A 22,704-nucleotide genomic window follows, 5' to 3' on the forward strand; every position below is an offset into this window, starting at 1 on the left:
CATTCTCAAAAACATGAAATGAAGTGAGGAAGGGGGGTTAGAGGTTGAGGAACAGTATAAGAGTTTTTTGCAGGGGAGTGATACAATTGCTCTTATCCTGATTGTGGTTTACATGAATCTACACATATTAGAATTCCTAAAACTGTATACACTAAGAAAAATCCATTTTACTGTATGTTCATTAAAAAAAAAATTGGAATCAAAAATTTGCATACAGCAGACATGAATAAATATGTATTTAAAGAGTAAAATGGAATGAGAGTGGAATGCCTATTCAATAAACTTTGGGAGTCTGTATGAATTGTTTTGTGTTAGAATGTTGTTGTAAAAGCACCACCACCACCACCACCTTACCCTATGACCTACAATGCACCTTTACATTTACCTTATTTAATTGTACTGAATTACATCTTTTTCCTCTATGTAAAGATGCCATGGCTGATGGTGATTATGAGCTGAGGGACCAGCCACAGCATCTTTAAAATAAATGAAGATGATACACAATCAACTACCAGTTTTATTGTGATGTGATTTTAATGTAGTACCTCAGTGGCCACATTCTGGGATGTTGCTATTGTCCTTCCACTAGATATACCTCTTCTAAGTGTCATAGCTTGCTTATTTTCCGACTCCCATGGTTCACTATTTCTCTAGCTGCAAACAGCCTACAGAAGTAAATTGTTTTCTGAAACCAACTTACTACCAACTAGTTGGAATTCAGAGAGTCCAAGCCTTGGCCATGAAATTTGTCTCATTCTGCCATCACTTGTTGTTGTTGTTGTTGAGATGGAGTCTTGCTCTGTCGCACATGCTGGAGTGCAGTGGCGTAATCTTGGCTCACTGAAACCTCCGCCTCCCGGTTTCAAGCGATTCTCTGGCCTCAGCCATCCAAGTAGCTGAGACTACAGGCCTGGGCCACCATGCGCGGCTAATTTTTTTTTTAGTAGAGATGGGGTTTCACCATGTTGGCCAGACTGGTCTCAAACTCCTGACCTCAGGTGATCCGCCTGCCTCAGCCTCCCAAAGTGCTAGGATTACAGGCGTGAGCCACTGCAACTGGCCTGACATCCCTTTTGATTCCAGTTAATTCAGCTCCTTCCTGCTGTGTTTCCCAAGTACAAGGCCTCACCTTTTACTCTGGTTCTAGCCACATCATTTCCCCCACTTCCCCTGTGTTGATACACTAGCCAGCACACAGTGGACTAGATATTTTGTCAAAGCATGATCCTGAGAAACACCAGCATCAGAAACATCTGATATGCTTGTTAAACATGCCAATTTTTTAGGCTTACCAAGTAAAGGGGAAGGGGGGGAAAAAGAACTAAGAATCTGTACTACATTTTAACATGAATTCCAAATAATTCCTATACCGGGTAAAGTGTAGAACTATTACAATAGACACTAATCAGTATAGGCTGAATGAATCAATTATTTGTTCCTTGCTAGGTTTCCCAGTTCCACTTTTGAGTTCAAGCTTGAAGCAATGCTTTGCCACCTGTTTCTACAGTATTCACTGATGCTTTCTGCCTATTGATCTCCCCAGAATATCTGCCCCAGACTCCCTGCCATTATTCTCCCGCTGAATGTATACCCTTGTATATGAGTCCATTTTTGCACTGCTATAAAGAAACGCCTGACACTGGGTAATTTATAAGAAAAGAGGTTTCATTGGCTCACGGTTCTGCAGGCTGTACAAGAAGCGTAGTGAATTCTGCTTCTGGTGGTTTCTGCTTCTGGGGAGGCCTCAGGAAACTTAAAATCACAGGAGAAGGCAAAGGGGAAGCAGGCGCATCTTATACGGCCGAAGCAGGAAGAAGAGAGGGGGGAAGAGAGGGGGGCAGAGAAGGTGCCACACACTTTTAAACAACAAGAACTTGTGACAACTCTATCACGAAAACAGCACCAAAGGCGGAAATCCTCCCCCATGATCTAAATACCTCCTACGAGGCCCCACCTCCAACATTGGGGACTATAATTAGACATGAGATTTGGGTGGGTACAGAGCCAAATCATATCACCTTCCCTGCTAAATTCCCCTAAGTCCACACACCTGGCTGAGTTGCCAACAGACACCTAGTCAATTTCTTTTCCCCAACTCCTAGCCACCCCGCAGCACCTGGCCTCTGTAGCTTTGTGCCTCCTTATCTGGCAGATCTTGATAAAACTGTGTCCCCAATAGACAGTGGTTATGAAATTACTCAAAACCAAATCCTGATATTTCTCTCACATAACAATTTGAGTACAGCTGGTCCAGAGATCTTCAGTTCAGCCTACTTTTTATGCGGATAAACTTTTCTTAACCTCTTATTATGGATACTTTTAAATATACAAAAAAGTACAGAATAATATATAATCTCCATCTAATCATCACCCAGCTTTCCACCTTCCAAATCTCATATATTCTATCACTTTGCCCATCTTTTTTTTTTTTTCTCTGTCTCGTTTGTTTTGTTTTGGAGACGGAGTCTCGCTCTGTCGCCCAGGCTGGAGTGCAGTGGCGTGATCTCGGCTCATTGCAAACTCCGCCTCCCTGGTTCATGCCATTCTCCTGCCTCAGCCTCCCGAGTAGCTGGCACTACAGGCGCCCACCACCATGCCCGGCTAATTTTTTGCATTTTTTAGGAGAGACTGAGTTTCATCGTGTATGAGCCACCGTGCCCGGCCCTGCCCATCTTTATTTATACGATATATCTTAAATTCGAAGTCTCCTTATTACAGTTAGGGACTATCCCAATATCTTCACCCACCAAACACTCATTTTCCCTTACCTACCTACTGCTTTCATAACCCTCTAATTGCCCTTAACATGACTGATGCCAGCTATATTTTACTCTTTTTCTTCATTTGTTCTACTTTACTCTCAGCAATCTTCTTCATTCTGTCTCCAGAATATCCTTGAATGTCTTTCCTCCTTTTCCATACTTACTGCCCTAGTTCAAGCCCAGTCTCTTGCCTAGACTATTAAATACCTTAAATGGCCTCCCTGCCTCTCTGGTACCCCTCCCTAGACTAATCCACTCTAAAGCACTAAGTGCTCTTTCATCTTTGTTGTTATTGCCCCCAGTGGGAATCAGATTCAAATGTAAATTACAGAGCTTTCAGGAAAAAGTATTCACATGTTTATAGCTTGTACAGGGGCCACAGACCTCAGATTTAAAACCTCTGCACTATTAGCAACAAAGAGGATTAAATTTTTAAAATAACACCTAAAAACATCTAATTCCTAGGAATAATTTAACAAAAGATATATAAAGATCTCTAAACAGAGAAATTCAAAACCTAAATAAATGGAAAGACACATCATTTTCGTGGACTATAAAACTCAACAGTGTTAAGATCTCAGCTCTCCCAAAACTTACATATGGATTCAATACAATTCCAATAAAAATCATAAAAGTATGTTTTGTGGAAACTGACTAGCTAATTCTTTTTTTGTTTTTTTGGAAACGGAGTCTCGCTCTGTTGCCCAGGCTGCAGTGCAGTGGCACGATCTCCACACACTGCAACCTCCGCCTCCCAGGTTCAAGTGATTCTGCTGCCTCAGCCTGGAGTACCTGGGATTACAGGCATGCCCCTCCATTCCCGGCTAATTTTTGTATTTTTAGTAGAGACAGGATTTCACCATGTTGGTCAGGCTGGTTTCCAACTCCTGACCTCAGGTGATCCACCCGCTTCGGGCTCCCAAAGTGCTGGGATTACAGGCGTGAGCCACCGCAACCGGCCTAGCTAATTCTAATACACATGAAAATGCAGGCCGGGCACAGTGGCTCACGCCTGTAATCTCAACACTTTGGGAGGCCGAGGCGGGCAGATCACGAGGTCAGGGAGTTCGAGACCGGCCTGACCAACATGGTGAAACCCCATCTCTACTAAAAATACAAAAATTAGCCGGGCGTGGTGGTGTGTGCCTGTAATCCCAGCTACTCGAGGCTGAGGCAGGAGAATCACTTGAACCTGGGAGGCGGATGTTGCAGTGAGCCAAGATTGCGCCACTGCACTGCAGACTGAGTGACAGAGCGAGACTCCATTTAAGAAAAAAGAAAAAGAAAAAGAAAATGCAAAAGGCCAAGACAGCCAACGCAATCTTGGGGGAGGAGGAAGCTGAGGGGCATATACTATCAGATATCAAGAAATGTTATTATATAAAAATATAGAAATTAAGACAGTGTGGTATTGGCACAAGAATAGACCAATGGAGCTACTGAGAAAATCCCAAAAGCAGGCCTACACATATATATAGACATTAATATGACAAAAATGACCCTGCAATAGAAAAAGAACAATCTTTTCAATAAATAGTGATGAATAAGTTGGCTATAGAACTAAAAGTAAAAAAAGAATTCTGATCCTTTTGTAGTTCGTAAGCATGACGATTGGGTTTTCAGCCTCATGTGTGAGGTGTGCCTCCCTCAAACCTTGTTACATAGGCACATTACCTGTCTGGCATGGAGAAAGAAAAAAAAAAAGAATGCTGACCTCTACCTCACACCATATGCAAAAATTAATTCCAGATGGATTGCAGAGATAAATGCAAATGGTAAATAAAACTTCTCACGGACTTGAAGAGGTACTTGTAACATATACAAATAGCAGCATTATTCACAAAGGTCAAAACGTACAAGCTTCCCAAGTGTCCATTGACAACAAATAAAATGTGGTATATACATACAATTAAATGTTATTCAGCCTTAAAAAAGGAAGAACATGGATGAAACCTGAGGACATTAAGTAAAACAAGCTAGTCACAAAAAGACAAACACTGTATGATTCTACTTATATGAGGTATCTAGAGGAATCAAATTTATAGAAAAAAAAATAGAAGGCTGGGCGCAGTGGCTCATGCCTGTAATCCCAGCACTTTGCGAGGCCGAGGTGGGTGGATCACCTGAGATCAGGAATTCAAGACCAGCCTGGCCAACATGGTGAACTTCATCTCTACTAAAAATACAAAAATTAGCTGGCGTGGTGGCACAAACCTGTAGTCCCAGCTACTTAGGAGGCTAAGGCAGGAGAATTGCTTGGTGGAGTCTGCAGTGAGCCAAGATGGCGCCACTACACTCCGGTCTGGGCAACAGAGCAAAACTCCATCTTGGGGGGGGAAAAAAAAACACCAAACAAACAAAAAAAAGAATAGTGGTTGCCAGTGGCTGGGATAAGGGAGACATGGATAGTTCGTCTAATGGGTATAGAGTTTCAGTTTTGCAAGACAAAAAAGTTCTAGAGATTATATATGCACAACAGTGTGGAATATACTTAACACTACTGAGCTATACATTTTAAATAGTTAAAATGGTAAATTTTACATGTATTTTACCACAATAAAAAATGTTTAAATGAAGCTTGTATGTGTGTGTATGTATATATGTATATGTGTATGTGTGTGTCTGTGTGTGTAGATAAATAAAATCAACATCTTGGCTCAGTGAAGTGGTGCACACCTGTAACCTCAGCATCCCAGCACTTTGGGAGGCTGAGGCAGGTGAATCACTTGAGCCCAGGAGCTCAAGACCAGCCTGAACAACATGGAGAAACCTCATCTCCACTAAAAATGCAAAAAAGTTAGCCGGTGTTTGGTGGTACATGCCTGTAGTCCCAGCTACGGAGAGGGTGAGGTGCGAGGATCGCTTGAGCCCAGAAGGTCAAGGCTGCTGTGAGCCTAGATGGGAGAAAGGGAGGGAGGGAGGGAGGGAAGGATCTGTATGATCTTGGGATAAGCAAAGAGAAAAAGTGCTAACCATAAATTTAAAAATTGAAACTCTTGACTACATTTTGACTGTAATAAACCTCTACTCATTTTGTCAGGGCCAGGCAAAACAGACATCTGCAGGATCAGCAGAGGTCTTAGTACAGGATGACAGAGTACCATCAGGATAAGGAAAAAGGGGCGGGCCCGATGGCTCACACCTGTAATCCCAGCACTTTGGGAGGCTGAGGCAAGAGGATCACTTGAGTCCAGGAGTTTGAGACCAGCCGGGGCAACATGGGGAAACCCCATCTCTACAAAAAATTAGCCAGGCGTGGTGGCAAGCACCTGTAGTCCCAGATGCTCAGGAGACTGAGGCAGGAGGATCACCTGAGCCCAGGAGGTTGAGTGAGGCTGCTGTGAGCTGTGATTATGCCACTGCACTGCAGCCTGGGCAAAAGAGTGAGACCCTGTCTCAAAACAAACAAAAAAACAGCATAAGGGATATGTCCATACAGAAATATGGCAGGCAACATGGTAGCCCTGCATAGAGTGTTGAAGTCCAAATGTGATGTGAAAAGCAATCTAGCACAGGTATCGGAGAAGGGTGTTCATGCGAGGGTGTAGGCCAGCAATCTGACATGGGGTTTTGGAGCCTAAGTAAGTCAAGGATGGCATCTATATAGTGGGTGTGGGGAACAGCAGCAACATGAGAGTGGTCACATAGAAAGGGGCTGATTGATTAAGAAAATATGTTGAGGATAATGAAAGCCAAGTTACTCACTGTCAGAAAACGGAGTTACAATCATGAAATTATTGAACAAACCCTGTGGTATTAGGCTGGAATTGGGGACATCAGTGTGAACTCATGGTTTTAAATACGTAAGATAAAATAACAACGTAAACGTGCAATGTGCACCTGTGTGTGTGGTGTGTCCAGTATGATGGCTTGTGAGCAACGACACCCCAATAGCAATGAGCACACTTAACACCCAGATCTGGACTTCTACATGTCATTCTCTACTAAAAGAAACTTCTAAAAGAGCTTCTCGGAGAAATCACTAATTCCAGGGCTAGGGCAAAAAAAGTACAAGAAGAGCCTGGAGTATCTTTCAGTAACTAAGAAAATGCTCAATGACACCAAAAAACAGAGGAAGCAGTTTGAATGCACTTCCCACTGGCCAAATAGGGAACAATTCAAGCATCAAAATAATGAGGCCAGGCACACAAAAAATAATGAGGCCCATGCCTCTCAGGGCTTTGGGAGGCCAAGGTGGGAGGATGTTTGAGCCCAGGAGTTGGAGGCTGCAGTGAGCTATGATCAGTGAGCTACGATCACACCAGTGTACTCCAGAGCCTGGACAAGAGGGCAAGATCCCATCTCTTTAAAAAATAATAATAATAATAATACTCCAATAGGGGAAAAAAGGCCAAGACTTGAATAAACACTTCAACAAAAGACCATGTCTAAATAGTCAACAAACCTAAAAAGGTGCTTGTTTACAGCAGTCATTAAGGAAACACAAATTAAAACAGTGGGACAACACCATCATCCACTACAGTGGCTACAACGAAAAAGATGATGTTGTTATTATTATTGTTGTTATTATTATTATTATTTAAGATGGAGTCTCACTCTGTCGCCAAGGTTAGAGTCCAGTAGTACCATCTCAGCTCACTGCAACCTCCGCCTCCCAGGTTCAAGCGATTCTCGTGCATCAGCCTCCTGAGTAGCTGGGATTATAGGTGCCTGCCACCACATCCAGCTAATTTTTGTACTTTTAGTAGAAGCGAGGTTTCACCACGTTAGCCAGGCTAGACTCAAACTCCTAGCCTCAAGCGATCTACCTGCCTCAGCCTCCCAAAGTGCTGGGATTAGAGGCATGAGCCACTATACCCGGCCTCAAAAAAGACAATATTAAGTGAGCACTGCAAGAATGTTCAGCAACTGGGACTCCCATACACTGCTAAAGAAAGTATAAAATGAAAAACATTAGCTGAGTGTGGTGGCACATGCCTGTAGTCCTAGTTACTCAGGAGGCTGAAATGGGAAGACAGCTTGAACCCAGGAGTTCGAGGGTGCAGTGACCCACGATCATGCCACTGCACTCCGGCCTGGGCAACAGAGTGAGACCCTGTCTCTAAAAAAAAAAAAAAGAAAAGAAAAACAGTTGCATAAGTTCTACTAAAGTGTCTTAGTCCATTTATGTTGCTATGATGGAATACCTGAGGGTGGGTAATTCATAATAAAAAAAGGTTTATTTGGCTCACAGTTCTGCAGGCTGTACAAGAAGCATGGTGCTAGCATCTGCTCCTGGTGAGAGTCTCAAGCGGCTTCCACTCATGGTGGAGGGCGAAGAGGAGCTGAATGTGCAGAAATCACACACCAAGAGAGAAACCAAAAGAAAGAAGAGGGAGGTGCCAGACTCTTAAACAACCAGCTCTGGCAGGAACTAATGGAGTGAGAACTCACTTATTTCCAACAGGATGGCACCAAGCCCTTCATGAGGAATGCACCTCCATAATCCAAACACCTCCCACCAGGCCCCACCTCCAACACTGGAGATCAAATTTCAACATGAGACTTGGCAAGGCCAAACAAGCTATATTCAAACCATAGCATAAAGCTAAACATTTTCATACCCTGTGACCCAGCGATTCCATTCTCAGGTACCTACCCAACAGAAATATGTACATATGTTTAAGGAAAGACTGTACAAGATTATTTATAATAGCACAATTTAAAGTAGCCAAAAACTGGAAATAACCCAAGTGTCCATCAAAAATAGAATGACTAATCTGAATGATTAATCACAGTGGAATACATTAACAAGAATAAACACACCACACCTCCCACAACAACCTGAATGAATCATCTTACAAACAATGTGGGACAAAAGATACCAGACACCAAAGAATACACTCTGGAATGATTCCATTTAGATGAGCTTACATACCAATAACAGTAAAACTAATCTACAGATATTATAAGAGAGTGGTTTCCCTTGGGAGTAGGGAGTTAGTAAATAAAGGGGGCATGAAAGCAACTTGTGGAGTGCTGGCAAAGCTCTATTCCTGATCTAGATAATGGTTACGAAGGTGTGTTCACTAGGTGAAAACTCAATGAGCTATATATAATTATTTGTACATATTAAAAATATGTAACTATTTGTATATATATTTTACTTTAGTAAAAAAGCTCACATTAACACATACATAAAGCACACTAGAACATTCTTCTTAAATATAGATCTAGGCCAGGCACAGTGGCTCACACCTGTAATCCCAGCACTTTGGGAGGCCGAGGCGGGCAGATCACAAGGTCAAGAGATACAGACCATCCTGGCCAACATGGCGAAACCCTGTCTCTACTAAAAATACAAAAATTAGCTGGGCGTGATGGTGCACGCATGTAGTCCCAGCTACTTGGGAGGCTGAGGTAGGAGAATGGCTTGAACCTAGGAGGCAGACGATGCAGTGAGCCAAGATCGCGCCACTGCACTCCAGCCTGGGCGACAGAGCGAGACTCTATCTCAAAAAAAAAAAAAAATATATATATATATATATATATGTATATATATACGTATATATATATATATACATATATATATACGTATATATATACATATGTATATATATACATATATATATACATATATATACGTATATATATACATATGTATATATATACGTATATATATATATAAAGTAGATTAAATCCAAACTCCCTGGGCCTCCAATTTATATTTTCCTTATCTGATATACTCAAATTATACCTATCTACCCACCTATAACTCACTGCACCTGCCCAACTTCTGATCTCCTGGCCTTTACCCAAGCTACTTCCTATTCTTGGAACTGCCCACCACAAGTCTGTCAAAATCTATCTATTCTTCAAGGTCCAATAAAAAACTTTCTTCTATAAAGCTCCTAAAAAATCTCTCGTTAAAACTAATTTCTCGGTCGGGCACGGTGGCTCACGCCAGTAATCCCAGCACTTTGGGAGGCCGAGGCAGGTGGATCACGAGGTCAGGAGATCGAGACCATCCTGGCTAACACGGTGAAACCCCCGTCTCTACTAAAAACACAAAAAATTAGCCGGGCGAGGTGGCGGGCGCCTGTAGTCCCAGCTATGCGGGAGGCTGAGGCAGGAGAATGGCGTGAACCCCAGGGGGCGGAGCCTGCAGTGAGCCGAGATCGCGCCACTGCACTCCAGCCTGGGTGAAAGGGCGAGACTCCGTCTCAAAAAAAAAAACTAATTTCTCCTTCCTTCCTTTAACTCAATTTACTTTTTTTTTCTGTTGCCTCTCTTAAATTCTATAGCACTTTGTGCCACTATTTTAGCACTTAACAAAGTGTGCCTTAAGAGATATTTATAAATGCTTATCTTATTAGATTGTGACGCTCTAAAGAAGTTTTATTCAACTTTGTATCTTCACCCCCCTCTGCCCCCATAATGTCTTCCCCTATATGTAACAATGCTTTGCAATCAGTTCAAGCTCACATTTTTAATCAAATTACATTACAGGTACATTATCATGACCTCTCTTTGTCAACCCACTGATTTTTTTCCTATACTTTATTGCCAGGTACTACTTAACAGAAAATGTGGTACTCCAGCACAATTTAGGATCATACAGTCCTAAATTTCCTATGAAAACCTTGGATACATAAAGGGGTTTTATGGTGTAAATGGACAATTAACCCTTTACTTATACATGGCAATTTAGAATTTAACATGAATTGAAAGGAAAAACAGAGACCCTTTTTAAGTAGGTAAATTAATAACAGCTGATTTTCTCGTTAAGAAAACTGGAGCTCAGAGTGAGGAGTCTGTTCAAGCAGCCACTGTCAGCCCACTGGCCAGTACTTGCTACACTGTAGTCCATGATCATTTTGTTTTATAAATGCATATACTCAATATACTAAATTTTACTTTTTCCGATTATGATATATATTCACTGTAGAAAATCTGTAAAACATTAAAGAATTGAAAGAAGGCTGGGCATGGTGGCTCACGCCTGTAATCCCAGAACTTTGGGAGGCCAAGACAAGTGGATCACTTGAGGTCAGGAGTATGAGACCAGCCTGGCCAACATGGTGAAACCGTGTCTCTAATAAAAATACAAAAATTAGCCGAGTGTGGTGATGCACACCTGTAGTCCCAGCTACTCGGGAAGCTGAGGCAGGAGAATTGCTTGAACCCGGAAGGCAGAGGTTGCAGTGAGCCGAGATTGCACCACTGCACTCCAGCCTGTGCAACAAGAGCGAAACTCCGTCTCAAGAAAAATAAAAATAAAAAAATTTTAAAAAGAAAAAAAGAAAAAGAATTAAAGAAAAGAAATATCGCCCAGCCTGGGTGACAGAGTGAGTGAGATTGTCTCAAAAAATAAAAAAAAAAGGGCCAGGCGCGGTAGCTCACACCAGTAATCCCAGCACTTTGGGAGGCTGAGGCGGGCGGATCACCTGAGATCGGGAGTTCAAGACCAGCCTGGCCAACATGGAGAAACCCCATCTCTACTAAAACTACAAAATTAGCTGGGTGTGGTGGTGCATGCCTGTAATCCCAGCTACTCAGGAGGCTAAGGTAGGAGAATCACTTGAACCCGGGAGGTGGAGGTTGCGGTGAGCTGAGATTGCGCCATTGTATTCCAGCCTGGGCACCAAGAGCAAAACTCTATCTCAAAAAAAATAAAAATAAAAAAAATTTAAAAAGGAAAAAAAGAAAAAGAATTAAAATCGCTTCTCGGCCTTTTGGCTAAGATGAAGTGTAGTATCTGTTCTCATCAGTTTAATATCTGATACGTCCTCTATCCGAGGACAATATATTAAATAGATTTTTGGAGCAGGGAGATGGAATAGGAGCTTGCTCCGTCCACTCCACGCATCAATCTGGTATTGCAGTACCTCCAGGAACGGTGCACCCCCTCTGGGGATACAAAAAAAAAAAAAAAAAAAAAAGAATTAAAAGAAATATCACCTAAATAACGCTTTTCTGTGTATTTACTAGTATATTTTCAGAATACCATTAAATATTTTGAAATATTACCCATAATCCAGCAACTCACAAATAACCACATTAACAGTTTGGTGTAGTACTTCCTGCATACAAGGATTTATGAATCTGTGCTACAAAAATATTTATCCACATGCTATAATTCCTGGATATCTGTCTCTATGACTTTTCAGTGAAAGCATGAAAGTTTTCCAGACATCTAAATATATCAGCACCCGATCTTTGCAACCTTAAGTTTAGGTGCAGTGAAGAGATGGAAAAGCTCTTAAAACTGTTAACAAAGGAGTTGTTGGGTTATTATGTATGACCTTGATACAAACTCTGTTACAGTTCAAATTCTGTTACAAATGCCATTCCAGTGACGTCAAGCTTATCAGTCCCAAAGATAGAAGAATAGCACCATGATATTGCTGAACTTTTCAGGGCATCAATGTGGAATAGTCAAGATTCTGATTCTTTATGTTTTTTTTTCTACACAACATGAAGAGAAGAAATCTGCTGTATTACATTGTGATTCTAGGAGTATCCAATCAACAGGTATTATTCAGCAACCAAAATGAAAAAGTGCTATCACGATAGTGTCAATAATGGAGAGCAGAAAGAAGAAAGCACAATAGTTGTCATAATAAGCATCTTACCATTCTTCTCTAAATCAACTGTACTAGATCATTGCAGTAGATTACTATCACTGTAGTATTGTGCAAGTTACTCCCTGCCCTGCTTGACTTTGGGCTTTTGACTTTTGAGTAAGCCAAGTTTACATCATCCACTACCCAGCAAACCCACAATTTCAAGAGAATGAATACCTATCATTGTAAGATGCTGGTATTTTGTGATTCTAAACGCCAATAGCTAACTGAAATGATACTGTGACAACAGTGGAGTCTTACTGTACTTCATCAGTAATTTAAATAATCAGGAAACCTATATGTAAATCTGGACAGTAATTCTTCCACTCTGGCCACTGCTTGACTGCCTACCTCAGAGAGATATCTGTCAAAATCTATCTATTCATCAAGATCTAATATGAAGCTTTCTTCTACAAAGCTGCTAAAGAGCTCTTCAGTTAAAACGAACTTCCCGGCCAGGCGCAGTGGCTCACACCTGTAATCCTAGCACTACTAAAAAATACAAAACTTAGCCAGGCGTGGTGGTGCACACCTGTAGTCCCAGCTACTCGGGAGGCTGAGGCAGGAGAATTGCTTGAACCCAGGAGGTGGAGGTTGCAGTGAGCCGAGATTGCACCACTGCACTCCAGCCTGGGTGACAGAGTAAGACTCCATCTCAAAAAAAAAAAAAAAAAAAAAAGAAAGAACTTCCCCTCCCTTAAATTCTATAGCACTTTGTGCTTCTATTTTAGCATTTACCAAAGTGTGCCTTAACAGATATTAAGGAAACATACCACCATATCCCACAGTTTTCCTGCTCTTCAAAGAGGAAGTATACCGCACGTAAGTAAGGCTCTCAAGTCAGACTGCCTGGATTTAATCTCAGGATACCTGCTAGCACGACTTTGAGCAAGTTACTTAACCTCTCTGGAATAATTTTCCTTAAATGAAAAATGGGGATAATAACAATACTGAATCTATCTCACAGGATTACTGGGAGGATGAAATGAAATAATAAAGAGCTTAGAACAGTATATTTAGAACAGCAAATAGTACATGCTAAATAATTATAGTCAAACCTCCGTAGCTGCAGGGAACCGGTTCCAGGATCCTCCCATCAGATACCAAAATCCACAGATACTCAAAAGTCTCTTAGAGTGCCTTATATTAAATGGCACATAACCTACACACATCCTCTCATATATTTTACATCATCTCTAGGTTACATATAATAATACAATGTAAATGTTATGTAAGTAGTTGTTATACTGTATTGTTTTGAATTCCTACTTTTATTGTTATATTGTTATTCTTTATTGTGGTCTCTTTTTCTGAATATTTTCAATCAATGGTTAAATTAGCAGATATGGAACCCACGAATATGAGGGGCCAGCTGTAATAGCTGTTAGCTATTCGTGGCTGACTGTATTAACAAAACACAAAAAATTTCTTCTGGCCGGGCATGATGGCTCACACCTGTAATCCCAGCACTTTGGGAGGCTGAGGCGGGTGGATCACCTAAGGTCGGGAGTTCGAGACCAGCCTGACCAACATGGAAAAACCCTGTCTCTACTAAAAATACAAAATTAGCTGGGTGTGGCAGCACATGCCTGTAACCTGGGAGGCGGAGGTTGCTGTAAGCCGAGATCGTGCCATTGCACCCCAACCTGGGCAACAAGAGCAAAACTCCATCTCAAAAAAAAAAAAAAAATTTCTTGCACCTCTGCATTGTCCTGTAATTGACAGCATCAGGTCAGGTCACAAGCCTAGGAGCAGGAAGGCAAAATTAGATACCCTGAAAGGAAAGCCAAACTACAGAAAGGAGCAAGATTTCAGAAAGAAATTCCAACTCAAGGCCGGGCGCGGTGGCTCACAGCTGTAATCCCAGCACTTTGGGAGGCCAAGGCAGGCGAAATCACGAGGAGGAGATCGAGACCGTCCTGGCCAACATGGTGAAACCTCATCCCTACTAAAAACACAAAAATGAGCTGGGTGTGGTGGTGTGTGCCTGTAATCCCAACTACTCGGGAGGCTGAGGCAGGAGAATCACTTGAACCAGGGAGTCGGGGGTTGCCGTGAGCCGAGATCATGCCACTGCACTCCAATCTGGCGACAGAGTGAGACTCCATCTCAAGGGGGAAGAAAAAAAAAATCCAACTCAAAAGGTTCATCTTAGGCAGGCAGAAATTCTCTCTCCCTTAGCTCTGGGGCTTTTGCTCCCTTGCTTCCCAATCCCCACCTTGGCCACATATAAAGGTAATCCAGGAACTAGCAGGTAGTGCCTCAGAGAACAATCATATTCTTAGTTCAACATTAATCTCAGTTATCTTTTTCACTTGGTTATCTGAGTCTTCTGTATGTTATAGCTGATCTCATAGCTCTATCTCAATCAGGCTATGGGAAACTAAAAGGAATAAGCCTCAGACTATTCTAATTATCCAGAAATTATCCCCAAGTACAGCGGAAATATTGTGGAACACTAGTTGAAACTGTTAAGATCCAGTGGTCCCTTCCTATAGAGATTTCTTCCCCCCTCCACTGCCTGTTTTAGAATGCTGAGATTGATTTATTACGGAAAGAGAAAGTTTTATTTTTATTGACTAAGTTGTTAAACTTAGGTAAATATTTTCTATTTCATCCTCAATGGATTCTCACTATACACATTTAGAAAGGACTTCTGTGCTACATTAAAATATTGCTGGCCAGGTGCGGTGGCACATGCCTGTAATCCCAGCACTTAGGGAGGCCAAGGCGGGTGGATCACAAGGTCAGGAGATCGAGACCATCCTGGCTAACACAGTGAAATTCCATCTCTACTAAAAATACAAAAAATTAGCCAGGCGTGGTGGCACGTGCCTATAATCCCAGCTATTCGGGAGGCTGAGGCAGAACTGTTTGAACCCAGGAAGCTGAGGTTGCAGTGAGCCGAGACTGCACCACTGCACTCCAGCTTGGGCAATAGAGCGAGACTCCGTCTCAAAAAAAAAAAATTGCTAGAGCTGGGCATGGTGGCTCAAGCCTGTAATCCCAGCAATTTGGAAGGCTGATGCAGGAGAATCACTTGAGGCCAGGAGTTCCAGACCAGCCTGGGCAACACGGCAAGACCCCATCTCTATAAAAAAATAAAACTATAGCCAGGTGTAGTGGCACAAACCTGTAGTCCCAGCTACTCAGGAGGCTGAGGCAGGAGCATTGCTTCAGCCCAGGAGTTTGAGGCTGCAGTGAGCTCAGCCTATTGATGGCAGAGCTGCGCCCTAATAAAATAAAATACTGCTAGAAAGTAGGTGAGATTTAAAAAGTATTTTAGGCTGCGAGTGGTGGCACACACCTGTAGTCCCAGCTACTGGAGAGACCAAGGCAGAAAGATCACTTAACCCCAGCCTGAGTTCAAGGCCAGCCTGGCAACAGAGCAAGCAAGATCCCATCTCTAGAGGCCAGACGCGGTAGCTAATGCCTATAATCCCAGCACTTTGGGAGGCCGAGGCGGTCGGATCACCTGAGGTCAGGAGTTCAAGAATAGCCTGGCCAACATGGTGAAACCCCGTCTACAAAAATACGAAAATTAGTCAGGGATGATGGCAGGTGCCTGCAATCCCAGCTACTCGGGTGGCTGAGACAGGAGAATTGCCTGAACCCGGGAAGCGGAGGTTGCAGTGAGTTGAGATCGTGCCATTGCACTCCAGCCTGGGTGACAGAGCAAGACTGCATCTGAAAAAAAAAAAAAACCAGATCCCATCTCTAGGCCAGGCATAGTGACTCACGCCTGTAATCCCAGCACTTTGGGAGGCCAAGGTGGGCGGATCACTTGAGGTCAGGCGTTCGAGACCAGCCTGGGCAACACGGTGAAACCCTGTCTCTACTAAAAACATAAAACTTAGCTGGGCGTGGTGGTGCATGCCTGTAGTCCCAGCTACCTGGGAAGCTGAGGCACAAGAATCGCTTGAACCCAGGAGGCAGGGGCTGCAGTGAGCCAAGATTGCACCACTGTACTCCAGCCTGGGTGACAGAGTGAGACTCTGTCTCAATTAAGTTTTTTTAAAAAAATAAGAGATCTCTTTTGAAAGTTTATTTTCTAATTTAGCAATAAATAATTTCTAAAACTACTCAAAGTTGAATTTTTACTCCACATCTAATAATTCACTTTTCATAATTTATGAAAATCTACTATCAACATAAATTTAGAAAATCAGCAAAAAGAGGCTGGACATGGCAGCTCACGCCTGTAATCTCAGCACTCTGGGAGGCCAAGGTGGGCAGATCACCTGAAGTTGGGAGTTCGAGACCAGCCTGACCAACATGGAAAAGCCCTGTCTCTACCAAAAATACAAAATTAGCTGGGCGTGGTGGTGCATGCCTGTAATCCCAGCTACAGGGGAGGCTGAGGAAGGAGAATCACTTGAACCTCAGAAGCAGAGGTTGCAGTGAACTGAGATTGCACCATTGCACTCCAGCCTGGGCAACAAGAGCAAAACTCCATCTCAAAAAATAAAAATAAAAAAAAATACAACAAAATTAGCCAGGCGAGGTGGTACATGCCTGTAATTCCAGCTACTTCAGAGGCTGAGGCAGGAGAATCACTTGAACCCAGGAGGCAGAGGTTGCAGTGAGCCGAAATTGTGCCACTGCACTCCAGTCTGGGCAACAGAGCGAGACTCAGGGTATCTCAGACAAAAAAAAAGAAAATTAGCAAAAAGAATTGCCACTAATTTCATACCCCAACACCTATAAGAGTACCCAGAAAAGAAACTGTTTGAAAGCTAATTTAAACTGGAAATAGGTAAAGTATACACACAAACTCTGACAACTTAAACTAAGAACTAGTTTCAGATGTTCATCCCACTACCTGGTAATCAATTTCACTGATGTAAAGAAAATTCCATTACAGTGAAACACCTGACAATTTATTTTAAAATGTAATCTGTGTTTAGATACCTATGTTTCCTGAAGTAAGCAAGCTTACTGAATCACATTAATTCACCCAGTATTATGTCTACAGTGACATCATTAAGGGAAGTCATGCAGGAGATCATGTTAGTGCCTTCCGAAGTTAACCTCAAAAAAAGAGACGTCTCCTAAACATTCCTAGCATTATGACCCACAAACTTGGCTGATACCATTTTTATTTTTAGCCTGAACATCCAACTAGCATAGCACCTATGGTAGCAAGTCTCAAAAGGTGGCCCCCAACAATTGCCCCTTCCCTGTTTATGCACGCCACCCTTCCTATCAATAGGTAGAGATTATTTCTCCTTCCTCTGTAGTTGGCCTTGACCGGCTTTGACCCACCGTGACATTCTTGGACTTCTAAATCTAGGATTTAGAAGACTGGCAGTCTCTACTTCCTGTCTCCTGGAATGTCCCTTCTTAGAACCTTGCCACCACACTTTAAGGAAATCCAAGCAGCCAGGTAGAGAAAGGCCCATATAGAGGAGAACTGAAGGTCTTTCCCACACCTCAGCCGATACCAAGTGAAGCAGAAAAACCATCAGATTTGAGGGGAAAAATAAATTGGTTTTTTTAAGCTAAGTTTTGAGGTTGTCTGTTAAACAGCAAATATTTACCCTTTATACTGTTTCATTTATCTATCAGCTCTACAAATAAAACTTACATACATTCTGAAATTATTTCATCCATTTCAAGCTACTGTACTTGATTCTGGGATTGGCTGGACAAGAATATATTTATCCTGTTTTTAAAAATACACGTGACTTGGCAAGGTGGCTCACGCCTGTAATCCCAACAATGGGAGGCCAAGGCAGGAAGATCCCTTGAGCCCAGGAGTTCAAAAACCACTCCTGTCAACAAAGGCAGACCCTCGTCTCTACAAAAACAAAAAAGAAAAAAAAAATAGCCAGCATAGTGGTGTGTGCCTGTAGCCACTTGAGAGGCCGAAGCAGGAGGATCGTGTGAGCCTGGGAGTTTGAGGCTGCAGCAAGCTATGACTGCACTCTAGCCTGGGCAACATAGTGAGACCCTGACTCAAAGGTGAAAACAAAAATAAAGTTCAAATTCCTCCTCAGCACGTCTTTTCAACCCCTATTTTAAATGTGTGCACGTGTGTGTGTGTGTGTGTGTGTGTGTGTGTGTTTGTGTGTTTTGGGGTCTATATTCCCTCAATCATTTTCATTTCTCTTCTTAGGTTCTCTTCAAGTTTCCATTTATACTTTTGTTAACCAAAAAAGTATTAAGAAAGGTCCTTGAGGACCTGCTAAAGCTGAATGAGAGACATTAGCACATAAGTTAATGTAAATGGTTGCTTTCAACATCATTTATTTGTTTTTAAAAGTTAAACATTCTGCTTAAACTATTTTTTCACAAGTAAAACAATAAGCTTTAAGTCTCGATCACGTGTGAATTATGGTCATCTCTGAATCAGTAGTCTTATTAATAGGATTTTATTGTAAAATTCTTTATCAAGGCACATTAGTATAGCAATGAGCAAATTTGTGAGAGTATCCATTTCATTCTGGCATTTTAAACTAATTTTACATTTGTTTAAACCATGGAAATCATGACATCTGTATAAAAGTTGTCATTAGCGATTCACAACTGAGGGAAAGGTTAAGACCAGAACAAAGCCAAATAGTAATAAAAATGTCCGTTTGATTAAAAGGATAGTTCTTCCATGTGTACTGTGCACTAATTATTTGATGCTAGCTCAAATAGCTTCCTTTTTTTTTTTGGGACAGAGTCTCGCTCTGTCACCCAGACTGGAGTGCAATGGCACAATCTCAGCTCACTGCAACCTCCGCCTCCTGGGTGCAAGTGATTCTACTGCCTCAGCCTCCCCAGCAGCTGGGACTACAGGTGCGCGCCACCAGGCCTGGCTAATTTTTGTATTTTTAGTAGAGACGGGGTTTCACCATGTTGGCTAGGATGGTCTCGATCTCCTGACCTCGTGTTCTGCCCGCCTCAGCCTCCCAAAGTGCTGGGATTACAGGCATGAGCCACCGCGCCTGGCCAATATCTTCCCTTTTTTTTTTTTGAGACGGAGTCTTGCTCTGTCGCCCAGGCTGGAGGGCAGTGGCGCAATCTCGGCTCACTGCAAGCTCTGCCTCCTGGGTTCACGCCACTCTCCTGCCTCAGCCTCCCACGTAGCTGGGACTACAGGGGCACGCTGCCACACCCAGCTAATTTTTTGTACTTTTAGTAGAGATGGAGTTTCACCGTGTTAGCCAGGATGGTCTCGATCTCCTGACCTTGTGATCCGCCCGCCTCGGCCTCCCAAAGTCCTGGGATTACAGGCATGAGCCACCGCACCCGGCCTATCTTCCTTTCTTAAAACTGACTCTGAATAAACAGACACGTTATAGCAGGGTAACTGGCACCAAAGGGAAGTTGTGACTTACTCAGATTCATAAGACTGTTACTGCACTGAAAGAGAATACCCAATCTCAAACTCTCCATTCTCTGTTTCTTTTAAGGTGTCATTCTGGTGACCCTGTTCTAGTTGACCTTTTCTCAAACGGCAGCCAAAACAGCAGGCAAGGTCAATAATGAAAGTAACTAAAATTAAAAGAAAAAATTGGCTTCTCCCTATGGAAACTGATTCAAGATTTAATAATGTGTGGTGCCCTAAAAGCTGCAACTACTACATGGTCATCTCCAAGTCCACTTTAACTCAACCAGGAGGCCATTATCAAAACATAACTACAAAGCAGAGATTAAGTAGCTGAGAATGTTACTAGGCTGAAGTCTGAGAGTAAAAAGGATGATCTCATAATGTCTCTTTATGATCTGTAAATCACATTATTCCATAAATCTGACAAGTGTCAGGATTAGGATTAAGAGTCAACCCTCTGCTGGGCGCTGTGGCTCACACCTGAAATCCCAGCACTTTGGGAGGCCAAGGTGGGCGGATCACGAGGTCAGCAGATGAGACCATTCTGGCCAACATGGTGAAACCCCGACCCTACTAAAAATACAAAAATTAGATGGGCGTGGTGGCCCGCACCTGTAGTTCTAGCTACTCGGGAGGCTGAGGCAGGAGAATCGCTTGAACCCAGGAGGCGGAGGCTGCACCACTGCACTGCAGCCTGGGCAACAAAGCGAGACTCCAACTCGAAAGAAAAAAAAAAAGGAGTCAACCCTCTAAGTAGGAAAACAAAAATAAGCAGTAACAGTTTTCTAACTTAAGTCTAGTAACTTTCACTTACTTCTAAAGTCCAGTAAAAGTTCAAGGTCTCTTCATATTTAGAATTTTAATGTTGGGCAGAAATCCAAGAACCTTCTTCAGGCTCAATGAAATTTTGTTAATGATACTCTTGAACTTTAATTAGGTGTTTTCGAAAACACTAATGAAAGATAAAGTTTTAGTGAATTTGGCTAGATTCCAAAAAAGTATTCTTATAAATGGGGCAGTTTAAAGCCTAAAATTCAATTTCGTTAGTATCCATGTTTATCTGGATTTGTTATGTTATTTTAGGCAAAGATACAAAATAACTATTTTTTTAAGCAAAGGAGTAAGATTTGGAGTGACAAGTCACAATAACTTCTGAGAAAGCAAGACTGGACTGCAAATAATATCAATGTCCCTAAGGCCACCCGTTAAGCTTAAAGTCTATGCATTCCATCATTCTTTAGTTGTAACCACAAAGTCTGGTTTTACACCTAGGAAATACAAAAAGCATCAGATTAAAAGCATCAAATACCAGTCTACACAAGCTTGCCAAAGATGAGCACAGCAAAAAGAAAAGTGTGATACAAAGTTAAAGAAATATGTTCCAAGGGGTTTAAGCACACCCACAAAATCCAATCTTTGCTCACACTGTGCTTCAACCTAAAACTGACGGGTAACCACAAATCCTGACTTATCCCTGACTTACTTCCCTCTACCTACCTCCACCCTTTTTATCTCCTAAATTTCTCAACTGATCTCATCACTTCTTATGGGTCTTTGCAACTCTCATCTCCACGGCCTTTCCTTTCCCAGAAAATGATACAAAGCACCTGGCCTCCACATTTTACCGTCCCACAATTTAAATTTTGTTTTGCTTACCCTATTAGATACTCATTTTGCCCCAATCTCCTGTACCCATGTTTCCCTGACAATCTGCTCTTACTTTTCATCACCTCGTCCTTATTACAGTATTTAGCTTCTCCTTTCAAAGTAGCGTTATGTACCCCTCTCCCTGACATTTGTAATTCCAGCTTACAGTCAACACCCTTTTCCCCTCCCAGAGACTGTCATTATAGCCCTAGGTCCTCATTCCCAGTCCTTATCTTCTTTAGTGAGGCCTCTTCCCTTCTAGAGTTTGTCAACAGTAGTTTGGCCAAGCTGGGATTCCACCCTCAAGGCAAAGGCTATCCTCCCTCCTCATTCTACAAAACTATAAGCCTCTCATCAGCCCTAGCGTTCCCTCCTCCACCCTTAAATCCATCTGCATCCAGCCCTGCCCGTTCCCTTCTACCCACCATATCTGTCTTCACTCTATCCCGCGCTCCCTTCCCCAGTCGTGAATGCACCTCCTCTCCCGGGCCTTACCGGTAACCCTCACACCAGGAAGGCCCCGCCAGCGGCCTCACGGCGTTTCTCCAAAGAGCTTCCTCCGCTTTTCAGTAACAGTCCCCACGCCCCTTTCCCTCCAGGGCCCCGCGCGCCGCCTGGAGCCCCCTCCTCGATTAAGCTCCCGCTGTCACTTGGCCTCTCATCCACAAGATGGCGGAGCTGCTGCCCCCACCCCTGGGTCCGCTCCGCAACCCCCAGCCTCCTTTCTGGAGCTCCCATCCCATCCCTCCAGCCGCCCCGCCGCCAGCCTCGGCCCACGGTCCCGCTGCCCGGTCCCGCAGTGGGCGGGCGGCCCAGGCCCGAGCTCAACGACGCCGCCAACGCCAGCGCCTCTGCCGTTCCCCGGCCTCGACCGTCTCCTCACCATAAACTTGAGTGCTTTCTCTTGCAGCACCGCCTCGGCCGGGTCCATAATCGCCGAGGCCACTGGGTCCGCTCTCCACCGGGGCCGCCCCTTTGGTGCCAGGCCGCAGCCAACGCAGCGCCTGGATCCCGCCTCCTCTTCCTTCCCCCCGCCCTCTCTTACCTCTCAGGCGCAGGCTGAGGGGCCAAGGAGAATCGGCTTCTCCGTGCTCGGGCGAAAGCCCACTGGCTCACGGGATTTGTAGTTCTGGAACTTCCCGCAGAAAAAAACTGAGGCTACGCCGTGAACCGCAACTCCCACAGTTCACTGCGGCAGCGTCGCGGTTGCCCACAAGCCAAATTTAGATAACTTGCCATTAAGCAGAGGAAATCGGCTGATGGGAATTGTAGTTTACAGCCTCTAAGGATGAGAAACGGGAGGGGCACGGGTGTCTCCGTGGTTACCGAGCGACGCCAGTAGCGGCTTGCCTGGCATTTGGTATCAAGATGGCGACCAATGCCTCACCTGTAGCCCAAATACTAAGAA

General features: G+C 43.3%; 1 protein-coding gene and 2 non-coding genes across 8 annotated transcripts in view; 2 read left to right on the forward strand and 1 right to left on the reverse strand.

The window, feature by feature from the left end:
- BTRC (beta-transducin repeat containing E3 ubiquitin protein ligase) overlaps window positions 1–22,357 on the reverse strand; it is a 214,060-nt gene extending 191,703 nt beyond the window's left edge. For 3 of the 6 annotated variants that reach the window (XM_063627709.1, XM_063627702.1, XM_055251423.2), the window contains exon 1: window positions 22,180–22,354. In XM_063627709.1, coding sequence (XP_063483779.1) covers window positions 22,180–22,227 — 48 coding nt within the window. In that variant the 5' untranslated portion in view covers window positions 22,228–22,354. Of the gene's footprint in view, window positions 1–22,179 lie in introns of all 6 variants that reach the window. The other 3 variants (XM_063627717.1, XM_063627698.1, XM_063627685.1) reach the window with 2 other exon arrangements.
- LOC129478183 (small nucleolar RNA U13) lies at window positions 4,346–4,446 on the forward strand. The gene has a single exon (XR_008656337.2). It is a non-coding gene; the product is annotated as a small nucleolar RNA U13 (small nucleolar RNA).
- On the forward strand, window positions 11,422–11,612 carry LOC129478210 (U2 spliceosomal RNA). The gene has a single exon (XR_008656354.1). It is a non-coding gene; the product is annotated as a U2 spliceosomal RNA (small nuclear RNA).
- Window positions 22,358–22,704: the final 347 nt, after the last annotated feature.

Source organism: Symphalangus syndactylus, chromosome 2 (assembly GCF_028878055.3).
Source record: "Symphalangus syndactylus isolate Jambi chromosome 2, NHGRI_mSymSyn1-v2.1_pri, whole genome shotgun sequence".
Lineage (NCBI taxonomy): Eukaryota > Metazoa > Chordata > Mammalia > Primates > Hylobatidae > Symphalangus > Symphalangus syndactylus.